Below are 12,475 nucleotides of genomic sequence, written 5' to 3'. Positions count from 1 at the left end.
TCAGTTTAGACGCTTACCACAGCCACTGAGTCATTTGGTTATTATGAATGCCTGGCTGAGCTGTACCATACTAACTGTGGTTGCTTGCCAGATGATCATTTAATATTGATTGATGCCACTGCATGAGAAAAATTTAGTTTACTCATTATGGCAGTAGGTAATAAGCTTTCCGAGGATGAGAATGAAAAAGAGGAAATTGTCCCCCTTGCAGACACCCAAGGACAGGCTATACAGGACCGTTCTGGAATTATCACTATTTATTTCATTGTATCTGATTATCCTTGTGGTATATGTCACTGTCTCTGAATTTAGATCTGTCTGTGGCTGACATTAGCTCTGATCTATGTGCGCTCTATCCTAGAAGCAGCAATCACTGCTGTCCGAGGAGGAAGACTATACAACCGGATCTGAGGTGACTGAAGATGAAGTCGGGGATGAGGAAGAGGTGTCCAAGAAACAACGTAGGTTGTTTTGTTTTTGTGTTTAATACACCTTTTCCTTTAATAAAAAGGAGTGGATCTGGATGCAGCACCAGCCTAAGCCCCCCCCCCCCCCCACAAGTGACCTAAATCCCTCTGCTGCATAGTCATATGAGCTAGCAATGGGAGGAGACTGGCCAAGAGTGCAGATTACTTGAGGGGATACGACTATGTTACTGTCAAGGAGTAAGGATCTCAGATCGTAAATACAGTGGTTTGCAAAAGTATTCGGCCCCCTTGAAGTTTTCCACATTTTGTCATATTACTGCCACAAACATGAATCCATTTTATTGGAATTCCACATGAAAGACCAACACAAAGTGGTGTACACATGAGAAGTGGAGCGAAAATCATACATTATTCCAAACATTTTTTACAAATAACTGAAAAGTGGGGTGTGCATAATTATTCAGCCCCCTTTAGTCTGAGTGCAGTCAGTTGCCCATAGACATTGCCTGATGAGTGCTAATGACGAAATAGAGTGCACCTGTGTGTAATCTAATGTCAGTACAAATACAGCTGCTCTGTGACGGCCTCAGAGGTTGTCTAAGAGAATATTGGGAGCAACAACACCATGAAGTCCAAAGAACACACCAGACAGGTCGGGGATAAAGTTATTGAGAAATTTAAAGCAGGCTTAGGCTACGAAAAGATTTCCAAAGCCTTGAACATCCCACGGAGCACTGTTCAAGCGATCATTCAGAAATGCAAGGAGTATGGCACAACTGTAAACAACTGTAAAGACAAGGTGTAATGGATTGCGGAGACACCGCCGCGCGGACTGACAGCGGGGCGGCTGAATCCGCGTTCAGTCAGGCGGTTTCTCCGCAGCGGCATGCGTCTGGTTTTTCTGAGCCTAGTAGTGCACACAGATGGAGAGCTGCTAACAGCGCAGCAGGTGATTGGTTGAATGGGACTGGGTGGCGCTGAGGAGCGCTTTGCTATATATACTTCTCGTCTGTCAGTGGCTGGTTGTCTGCCGTTGCGAATGCTTATGTGTTAGCACTCTGACCATAGTCAGATCCTTCAGTGTGTTAGAACCAGGTGGACCTGGGAATTCACACTTAGCCAGATTACTGTGTTATTTCTGTTATACTTTAGACCAGTTCCAGGGTGTAGAGACCACGGACCTCACACCCAAGACTAAGGATACTGTGTTATTACTGTGTTATACTTTAGACCAGTTCCAGGGTGCCGACCACGGACCTCACACCCAAGACTAGGGATACTGTGTCATTGCTGTGTTATGCTTTAGATCTGTCCCTGAGTGTTGAGACCACGGACCTCACACTCTAGACTAGGCCTCTGCTTGATATCTGTTATGACCTATTGCTCTCTTGACTCTGCTCCTGCTCTCTGATTCGGTACCTTTGCACATCTGATTACCTGTTCCCAACCCTGCCTGTCCCTGGTTACCGAATCAGCCTTCTGTCTCTGTACTTTATCTGCTCGTGTGTTGCCGACCCGGCCTGACCGATCCTTCTACCTGTGACACCCCCCCCCCTGGTGGGGTGTCCAGTAGCTGCAGGGACTCCCTGTCTCTGAGGGACCTCTCTGCAATCCAGTCAGGGACTCAATCTCATAGGAGTCCTTTGACTGCAGTAGAGTCTGATTCACAGCTGTTCAGGGAATCACTGACTTTCTGTGTATCTCCAACTCTACCAGGATATACTCATTATACGGTCTAGGGTCACCTGCTCCTCAGGTGGTCCAGTCTCATACTGTTGCACCAAACACTTAAACTTATCAGGTGTCCAGAGGTTACTTATACTTGTATTATTGGTGATTCTGCAGATCATCAATAATCAGGTATAAATCTGTATTCTTGGTGATACTGCAGATCACCAATAATCAGATTCTCTCTGTGTGCTGACACCGATGGTTACACAAGGCCGTCCACTTAAGCTCACAGGCCAAACAAGGAGAGCGCTGATCAGAAATACAGTCAAGAGGCCCATGGTGACTCTGGACGAGCTGCAGAGATCTACAGCTCAGGTGGGGGAATCTGTCCATAGGACAACTATTAGTCGTGCACTGCACAAAGTTGGCCTTTATGGAAGAGTGTCAAGAAGAAAGCCATTGTTAAAAGAAAAGCATAAAAAGTCCCATTTGCAGTTTTCCACAAGCCATGTGGGGGACACAGCAAACATGTGGAAGAAGCTGCTCTGGTCAGATGAGACCAAAATGGAACTTTTTGGCCAAAATGCAAAATGCTATGTGTGGCGGAAAACTAACACTGCACATCACTCGAACACACCATTCCCACACACTGTCAAATATGGTGGTGGCAGCATCATGCTCTGGGGGTGCTTCTCTTCAGCAGGGACAGGGAAGCTGGTCAGAGTTGATGGGAAGATGGATGGAGCCAAATACATGGCAATCTTGGAAGAAAACCTCTTGGAGTCTGCAAAAAACTTCAGACTGGGGCGGAGGTTCACCTTCCAGCAGGACAGCACACATAAAGCCAGGGGAACAATGGAATGGGTTAAAACAAAACATATCCATGTGTTAGAATGGCCCAGTCAAAGTCCAGATCCAAATCCAACCGAGAATCTGTGGCAAGATCTGAAAACTGCTGTTCACAAACGCTGTCCATCTAATCTGACTAAGCTGAAGCTGTTTTGCAAAGAAGAATAGGCAAGGATTTCAGTCTCTAGATGTGAAAAGCTGGTAGAGACATACCATAAAAGACTGGCAGCTGTAATTGCAGCAAAAGGTGGTTCTACAAAGTATTGACTCAGGGGGCTGAATAATTACGCACACACAACTTTGCAGTTATTTTTTTTTTTTATTTTTTTTAAATGTTTGGAATCATGTATGATTTTCATTCCACTTCTCACATGTACACCACTTTGTGTTGGTCTTTCACGTGGAATTCCAATACAATTGATTCATGTTTGTGGCAGTAATATGACAAAATGTGGAAAACTTCAAGGGGGCTGAATACTTTTGCAAACCACTGTAAGTACCTTTCCACCTCTACCTGGGGCCATCTGTAGACTCACATAAACAAAGGGTTCCTTTGGGGCAATATATAACACTATATTATAGCAGGAGCTTCTCGTATCATATAGGTAACCATCCAACATCTTGAATCCTTCTAGCAAACAAGATGACCTGGGCTCTACTGCTTCTGACATTCTTCTCTTTTATTGCGTATTGCACAAGTACTTACAAATCAACTATAATGTCATATATCGCAGCCCAAAGCGGAGGACAACGTTTTTAGTTGTGTTCCCTTCCTCAGGTGCCCTTCTGATGGAGCGGACGCACCCTAAAAGTATGAGAAGAGTCTCAGAAGCAGTTGAGCTCATGTTTTCTTGTTTTCCATCTGTAGGCTACCACTTACAATCACCATTGCATTCTTTTTAACTTTTAAAACTAAAATCTGAAGCTCGGGACTGGAATAAAATGTGATACTTAGTTCTCAAAAGACAATTGTCTAGATTTAATTAATTTCACTGGAGCTGGAGATCTTTGTTAACTATGAGTGATTCAGAAAACCTTGTCTGGGTATTTTAAACCGTGTCTATTAGGTGGAAAACATTTGCAACTCTCCATGTGTCATACAGAACATAGTCATCTAGATGGAGCTGCAGTAAAAAAACGTACTAAAATCCGTTTTGGCTGTTTAAAAAGCACCCAAGGTGGGTTTTTGAAATCCTATTCGGACACAGAGGCATGTTCTGTATACAATCACCTGCCTCTGTGTCCTTTCAGTGTGCCTCCAGCATCTCCCCCACACCCCTGGCTCTGCTGTCCCCTATTATAAAAAGCGCCAGGCTAGAGATACGGATTGTAGGTAGCCTGTTATTTACTTCAAGCTGCCACTCACCGCCGCTCCCCCCGCTTCCTGTATAGCGCGGCTTCCCACCTTTGTCCCTTCCCTCCCCGCCTCTGTAAGCTTTCTCCAATCGGCTCACGTAGGTGGGGAGGAAAGGGACACAGGTAGGGAGCCGCACTATACAGGAAGCGGGGGAGCGGTAGTGAGTGACTGGCTGAAGTAAATGGCAGGCTAGTGACAATCTGGGTGTCGCTAGCCTGGCGCTCTTTATAATGAGGGACAGCAGAGCCCGTGGGGGGGGGGGGGGGCTGGAGGCACACTGAAAGGACACAGAAGCAGGTGATTGTATACAGAACATGCCTCTGTGTCCTAATATGATTTCACAAACCCACCTCTAGTTCTCTTTAATTGAAAGTGGATGTGTGCATGTGACTGCAACAGCTCAATCTCTAACTCACAAAGTTTTCAACTAAACTTTTTACGGTCTTATATAATATATAGGAAAATGTTGCTAATGGCAGACAATTTCTAAAGCCCATCTTCCATGTAAACATTAATTTTAAAAAAATACCACCATTGCACTAGCCTATAAATCTCAAATCCCCAATGCAGTGCTTATGTTGGTAAGGCAGAATGTGGTGAAAATGAGGCCTCACACTAGCTGCAGAAGGACTGCATTGGGGAAATGGGGGTTGGGGGTTGATGCTAAACTAGTCTTCACAAGACCTGTAGCCGGTTTTATTTGTATGCTTAGATAATTGGCGCATCTACAAATCCATAGCAATATATTGTTGAGTCCCCATCTAAAAAACACTAATGAAAAGTGATGAAGGCCTACCTCTGCTATTTTCCATAGATAAGAGTGGAAATGTAAATGAGCCCTACTAATACATAATATGCAAGTGAACGCATAAGCTGTATCAAATATTGCACAAAACATCGCAATTGGTCAGGTCCCCCCAAAAAAACAAAACCTGGATAAATCTCTAAATCCCTAGTGAAGCTCCCAATGCCTTGTGCTAGCTTTGCAATGTCTGAGCTCCTGCTGTACCTTCTGGGAGGGGGGCCCGGCTGTTGCACCCACTTTCCCTCCTTCTATTTTAATAACAAAGTAGCACTCTGCTATTTAGTCTTCCTCTATTGTTGGGCTGTGGAGGGAGGTGTGGGACCTCCTAAACCCCACCCACCATGAATGAGTATTGGGGGCTTTGTGTAGGTAGTTGTTGCTGGAGGAAATATGTGCATGTGACTTTAAAATATAAGCTCAATATCTCCTGAATAGGCGTTTTAGTGTTCTTGTTTTGTTACAGGTTTTAAAAACCGTATAATAAATAAATTGTGTTTAGCAGGCAGAAAAGAGAAGCCGAAGAAGTCCAACAGGCAGCCCAAGAAACAAGTGTCCTCACCCAGTATTCACAAAAAAGAGAGACAAGAAAAGGTATGTCCATTACCATTGCCACATGGCACATATTAAACCAGCATCACGTATGACAAGAAAGGAGCGATTTCTTACATTTGTTAAAGTGGACCTGAACTCTCGCATGGGACAGAAGGAAAACGTAGAGAAATCTGTCCTGTATGTGTTTAGAGAGTTTAGTCTACCTAATTCCCCCTCATCTGTGACTAATCACATTTGATCTCTCAGCTGTGTCAGCTCAGGAACCTTGGCAGAGCAGCTAATTGGTAAACACAGAATGTTAACATTAAGCCTATGTCTGCTTCCATAAAAAAAAAAAAACTGAAATCCTCTAGTAAATCTGCAGTATGTCTACCAGCTGTAACAAGGACATGTTTTTCTTTAAAAGATAAGCAACAGCATAATAACCTTTAGAGCATAGAGGAAGTTCTGAGTTCAAGTCCGCTTTAAGCCTTCCGATCATTTACAAGCAATTAGCTCACAGCTGGTGTTGGACTAATATATTCTACACTTTAACCTATTTTGGTTCCTGGATGTAGAAACTACGTCCAGGAACCATGCGCGCTCCCGCGGCCGATCGCGCGCGTGCTCCCGGCCCGCGGTTCGTTAGCCAGGCAATCAGTGAATCGGGCTATGGTGCCCGATCACTGATTCCTCTCCCCCGCTGAAAAAGCGACAGCTTCTCTCGGAAGCTGCGCCTTTTCTGGCTGTAACGTACCCCATGCGTCTCTCTAAGCGTGTGTTACGCTTAGAGTGACGTCATGTAAACAAACTCATGGCCGCCATCTTGTGGCCAAAAAGTAATACTACAACTAAAAGTAAAAAAAAATGAAAATCAACACACATTTACATTATAAACCTATTGTTTACCTCCCACCCTCCCAAAACTACCAAAATAAAATGTTTAATATAAAAAATAAAAAAAAACATGTAAATATTTACCTAAGGGTCTAAACTTTTTAAATATCAATGTAAAGATGAAATATTTCTATATTTTTTTTTATTTTAAACTTGTAAATAGTGATAGATGCAAAACGGAAAAAATGCACCTTTATTTCCAAATAAAATATTGTCGCCATACATTGTGATGGGGACATAATTTTAACGGTGTAATAACCGGGACATATGGGCAAATACAATACGTGAGTTTTAATTATTGAGGCATGTATTATTTTAAAACTATAATGGCTGAAAACTGAGAAATAATGATTTTTTTCTGTTTTTTTCCTATTCTTACTGTTAAAATGTATTTACAGTGAAGTGGCTCTTAGCAAAATGTACCCCCCAAAGAAAGCCTAATTGGTGGTGGAAAAAAAAAGATATAGATAGATATAGATATATAGAAGTTGAAATGTTTGGTTGTAATTTTTCTAAGAGCTGATGATGAATCCATTTATTTCTCAACAGTCATCCAGAGACTCCTCTCCATTTACGTATGTATTTATAGTCTGAATTTTTCTTCGCAATTACGTTTTGAATTTCTTGTCTGTAAATGTGTCTCGATAATTTTAACAGTGTGAGTATCCAGAGAAGCAAATGGGATGCGTCTCGCTCCATGAGGTTTAACCAGGATGCCCAAAGAGAGGAAGGTGTGTAGCTATTCTTGTTGGATTTATTGCTTAAAAACTACCTGAATGAATGAAAACTGATTATAGATGACAGCACATTGGTTTCCTACAATGTTCTGGGCATGACCAGAATCTGCTCTGAGGATTGTGGGAGATCTCCATATAGAGCTTTAACCTTTTGGGATATTGTGGAACCAAGTGACATAAGAAGCCCCCCAAAAAAGGCACCCCTAACTAAAATGGCAGCCATGTTGTCTGATGACAGATCAGCCACAATGGCCAGTAAGATTTAAACACTTCAAAAGGGCCTGAAAGACACCGCTAAATGAAAGACTAAACATGGCTAAAGGAAATTTGTACAGCAGGAGAATGGCAGCGCTTTCAAACAGAAGTTATACCTGAATGAGCTATCTGCATGGATGTGCAGAGCTCCAGGAACTGGACTATATTACACACCTAGCACTCAAAACAGGCAAAGGAGGGTGATGGCTTCAGTAAATAATTTGTGCACAGATTATTACCTAATAGACTTCCTCACGGCGATGACGGACCCTCTCGGGGAAGACCTAACACTAGTCTAGCAATAAAAACATAATATTCCTTGTGCTGCTAATCATAAATGGTATAGGCATTTAATCAAGCAGGCAGACAGACAAATGACAGCGCTCAAGGCTGCACCTGAAATGAAAACTGACAGAGGTGTGCAGAGTCCCACTGGGGCCAAGTACATGCATTGGATGCAAAACAGATGCAAAGGATGGCTAAAGGAAAGTCATTAACCAGTTACGGACCACGCTAATTGAAATCTACACCGTTTTGATGCTGATAGGGCTGGCAGGGCGTAGATTTAAACTTACCGTTCTCGTCGCTCCCGCTGATCTTGCCCTGTTATCTCCCCACCACGGCTCACTCGCTCTGCCGTCTCTATAACGGCAGAGCCATGTGAGCGGGTCAGGAGCCGATTTAATTGGCAACTGAACCCTGACTATCAATGTAAGCCACTCCTATTGGCTTACATGGATGGACATGGTCAGAAGCTGATGAATGCAGCTCCTGACCGGCTCACAGGAACTCTGCCGTCATAGTGAGCGTGTGATTCAGACACTGCTTCAGCCAGAAAAAGATAAGCAGGGCTGCCAAGTAACTGGTGTTATTTAAAAGGAAATAAATATTGCAGCCTCCATATACCTCTCGCTTCAGTTGTCTTTTAAGGGGGCAGAGACTGCTGGTACTTAAGTGGTTAAAAAAACCTTAACATTATTTCACTCTGTTCTGCAACATTCTCAGATTTCTTCTATAAACACTGGCATCCTGTTTTTTGGTTTTTTTTTTAGTTTAGGCATACCCTGTGATCATACTCACCTAAAGGATTATTAGGAACACCTGTTCAATTTCTCATTAATGCAATTATCTAATCAACCAATCACATGGCAGTTGCTTCAATGCATTTAGGGGTGTGGTCCTGGTCAAGACAATCTGCTGAACTCCAAAATGAATGTCAGAATGGGAAAGAAAGGTGATTTAAGCAATTTTGAGCGTGGCGTGGCTGTTTGTGAAATACTCAGACTGGCCCGTCTGGCACCATCTGCTCAGTAACTGGGATTTTCACGCACAACCATTTCTAGGGTTTACAAAGAATGGTGTGAAAAGGGAAAAACATCCAGTATGTGGCAGTCCTGTGGACAAAAATGCCTTGTTGATGCTAGAGGTTAGAGGAGAATAGGCCGACTGATTCAAGCTGATAGAAGAGCAACGTTGACTGAAATAAACACTCGTTACAACCGAGTTATGCAGCAAAGCATTTGTGAAGCCACAACACGCACAACCTTGAGGCGGATGGGCTACAACAGCAGAAGACCCCACTGGATACCACTCATCTCCACTACAAATAGGAAAAAGAGGCTCCAATTTGCACAAGCTCGCCAAAATTAGACAGTTGAAGACTGTAAAAATGTTGCCTGGTCTGATGAGTCTCGATAATCAGAATTTTGGCGTAAACAGAAGGATCCATCATGCTTTGTTACCACTGTGCAGGCTGGTGGTGATGATGTAATGATGTGGGGGATGTTTTCTTGGCATACTTTAGGCTCCTTAGTGCCAATTGGGCATCGTTTGAATTTCACGGGCTACCTGAGCATAGTTTCTGACCATGTCCATCCCTTCATGACTGCCATGTACCCATCCTCTGATGGCTACTTCCAGCAGGAATAATGCACCATGCCACAAAGCTCGAATCATTTCAAATTGGTTTCTCGAACATGACAATGAGTTCACTGTAGTAAAATGGCCCCCACAGTTACCAGATCTCAACCCAATAGAGCATCTTTGGGATGTGATGGAACGGAGCTTCGTGCCCTGAATGTGCATCCCACAAATCTCCATCAACTGCAAGATGCTATCCTATCAATAAAGGCCAACATTTCTAAAGAATGCTTTCAGCACCTTGTTGAATTAATGCCACATAGAATTAGGGCAGTTCTGAAGGTGAAAGGGGGTCAAACACCATATTAGTATGGTGTTCCTAGTAATCCTTTAGGTGAGTGTGTATGTCACAAAGCAACACTCATAGAGGCCGAGTTAAGGCTGGAACTCGCATCCAATTTTGACTGGCCAATCGCTGACCAATTTTACCACCTCCATGTAGCATGAGGGCCAACAGATTTTGAATACTATGAGAAAATTGTGTAGTTAAAGAGAACCAGAGATGAAACACCCTCATGTATTTTTATTACATTTATCAGTGGGAACATGACAGTAAACACCTACTCTGCTTTTAGTTTTAAGGTCCGTACACACGCCGGACTGGAGGCAACGACAGGTCCGTCGTTGCCTCCCGCTGGGTGGGCGTTCCAACGACAGTCCGGCGTGCGTACGCACTGTCGGCGGACTGATACGGCTGTTCCTGAGCGATCCGCCGGGCGGATCGCTCAGAAACAGCCGTATCAGTCCGCCAACAGTGCGTACACACGACGGACTGTCGTTGGAACGCCCACCCAGCGGGAGGCAACGACGGATTCGTCGTTGCCTCCAGTCCGGCGTGTGTACGGACCTTTATTCTTCTCAGTCTAATCTATCTGTTATCAACTGTGATAAGAATCCACCGACTATTCAGTCTAAGTTTGACCTGGAATCATTATAGCTGAGTCACTCTTCTGTGGAGTCTTTTCAAGCCCAAGCCTTCCCCCTCCTGGCTCAGATTTCATACTCGGAGCTGTTGACATGGGAGGGGCTGCTACTGCCGAGAAAGAAGCTCTGACACACACAAGTGTATCTGTGTGCAGTGTGCAGCCTGTCATTATCTACTGTATGCAGTTTCATTTCTATGAGAGACACTTCCTACAGGCATCCACACAGCATACCAGAATAATAAACTTGAAAGCAGACAGATGAAAGCCTGCTGCAGCCCTGCTTGTCTATAGTCTATAGACAGCACATCCAGAACAGTTTATAACCTGGAAGCAGAAGAGATATGAGCCGGCGGCCAAATTGGATATTTCCTGGAGCAATAATGGATTAAAAAAACACTCAAAAAGGCACTCCAGAGTGACGAAATTATCAGGTAGAGCATTTATTCTGTACAAGCTATCAACTGATATGTTTATTTTGTGTGAATCGTTCATCTCTGGTTCCCTTTAAGCTCCCCACCTTTAACTGTGATTGGCAGGGCAGAGAGAGAGACCTTAAAGGGATACTGTATCAGCGGGAGTGAGGACTTGACAACGCAGGCGCAGTTGTTTTCTGATTTTAAAGTCAGAAATTCCAGAAGTGAACTGGAGGCGGGGCCGGAGCATCGGTGAGTGGCTGCGCCAGCACAGGATGTCTGCGGGGGACCATTAGAAGCCCCGGGTAAGTTCAACTCATTTTCCCCCGACCCCCCCCCCCCCCTACAGTATCCCTTTAAAGGGGAACTGAAGTAAGAGGTATATGGAGGCTGCCATATTTATTTCCTTTTAATCAATACCAGTTGCCTGGCAGCCCTGCTGATCCTTTGCCTCTAATACTATTAGCCATAGCCCCTGAACAAGCATGCAGCAGATCAGGTGTTTCAGACTTGAAAGTCAGATCTGACAAGACTAGCTGCATGCTTGTTTCTGGTGTTATTCAGATACTACTGCAGAGAAATAGCCCAGCAGGGCTGCCAGGTAACTGGTATTTATTAAAAGGAAATAAATATGGCAGCCTCCATATACCTCTTACTTCAGTTCCCCTTTAATCGATTGGCTCTGATTCGTGTGATTCAGATCGCTTCATGTTAGGTCATTATCAGCCACCTGGGACAACTTTCATCTAGCCTGTGTACGAGGCTTTAAAAGCGATCTTGTGCATGTTGTGGTCGTGGTTGCACTCGGTGCACGGAAATCGACGGAACTTGGGCAGCAGCCCAACTAGAAGGGAGCCTGTGAGGTATGGTAATTACAACTTTACACACTATTTCAGGGTATCTGCCACCACCTCTGTTTTCTGAGACAGAGGAACTCACTAACTGGCTATTTCTCGACCTGCAAATAAAACGGTTAAAACACGCTGTATTCTGTCTAGATATCAACAATAGTAGCGTCTCTTTAGAGACCTGAGTTCAGTTTCTGCGTATGCTGAATAATAGGGTAGCTGGAACAACAAATGACGATAGCGTCGGTTTATTGAAAGCAATATAAATAATTAATATATACAGACCCCCAACCACCTCTCGGTGGGAGTCTCCCAAGGTTTGGTCCTTGGCACCATACTGTTCACCCTATACACATCCTCCATTGGCAAGGTTATCTCCTCCATGGGTTTTAACTATCATCTGTATGCAGATGACACCCAGATCTACCTCCACACCCCTGACGTATCCACCACTACCATGGACAAGGTCTCCTCCTGCCTATCAGCCATCTCCTCCTGGATGCCCGCTAGGTTCCTGAAACTAAATCTAGACAAAACGGAATTTATGATCTTCCCACCCCGGCCATCCACGAACCTCCCAGATGTGCATGTCACTGTTAACCACACTACCATTCGCCCTACCTCTCAAGCCCGCTGTCTGGGTGTCACCCTGGACTCCACACTCTCCTTCACTTCCCACATCCAAAACCTCACAATGTCCTGCAACTTCCACCTTGGTAACATCTGTAAGATTCGCCCTTTTCTGACCTCTGCCACCAAACTCCTCATCCATACCCTCATAATTTCCCGCCTTGACTACTGCAATGCCCTGCTGTCTGGACTCCCTATGACCCGAACA

General features: G+C 44.2%; 1 protein-coding gene across 11 annotated transcripts in view; it reads left to right on the top strand.

The window, feature by feature from the left end:
* Positions 1–12,475, top strand: part of SANBR (SANT and BTB domain regulator of CSR) — a 97,221-nt gene that overhangs the window by 76,600 nt on the left and 8,146 nt on the right. For 6 of the 11 annotated variants that reach the window (XM_068232395.1, XM_068232394.1, XM_068232392.1 and 3 more), the window contains 4 exons: positions 362–461; positions 5,610–5,701; positions 7,088–7,113; positions 7,196–7,269. In XM_068232395.1, coding sequence (XP_068088496.1) covers positions 362–461; positions 5,610–5,701; positions 7,088–7,113; positions 7,196–7,269 — 292 coding nt within the window. The remainder of the gene's footprint in view (positions 1–361; positions 462–5,609; positions 5,702–7,087; positions 7,114–7,195; positions 7,270–12,475) is intronic. The other 5 variants (XM_068232397.1, XM_068232400.1, XM_068232396.1 and 2 more) reach the window with 3 other exon arrangements.

The sequence above is a fragment of the Hyperolius riggenbachi genome, chromosome 4 (assembly GCF_040937935.1).
Source record: "Hyperolius riggenbachi isolate aHypRig1 chromosome 4, aHypRig1.pri, whole genome shotgun sequence".
Classification (NCBI taxonomy): Eukaryota; Metazoa; Chordata; class Amphibia; order Anura; family Hyperoliidae; genus Hyperolius; species Hyperolius riggenbachi.
The sequence above is the reverse complement of the archived record's forward strand: the minus strand, read 5'-3'. Positions and strand labels throughout refer to the sequence as shown.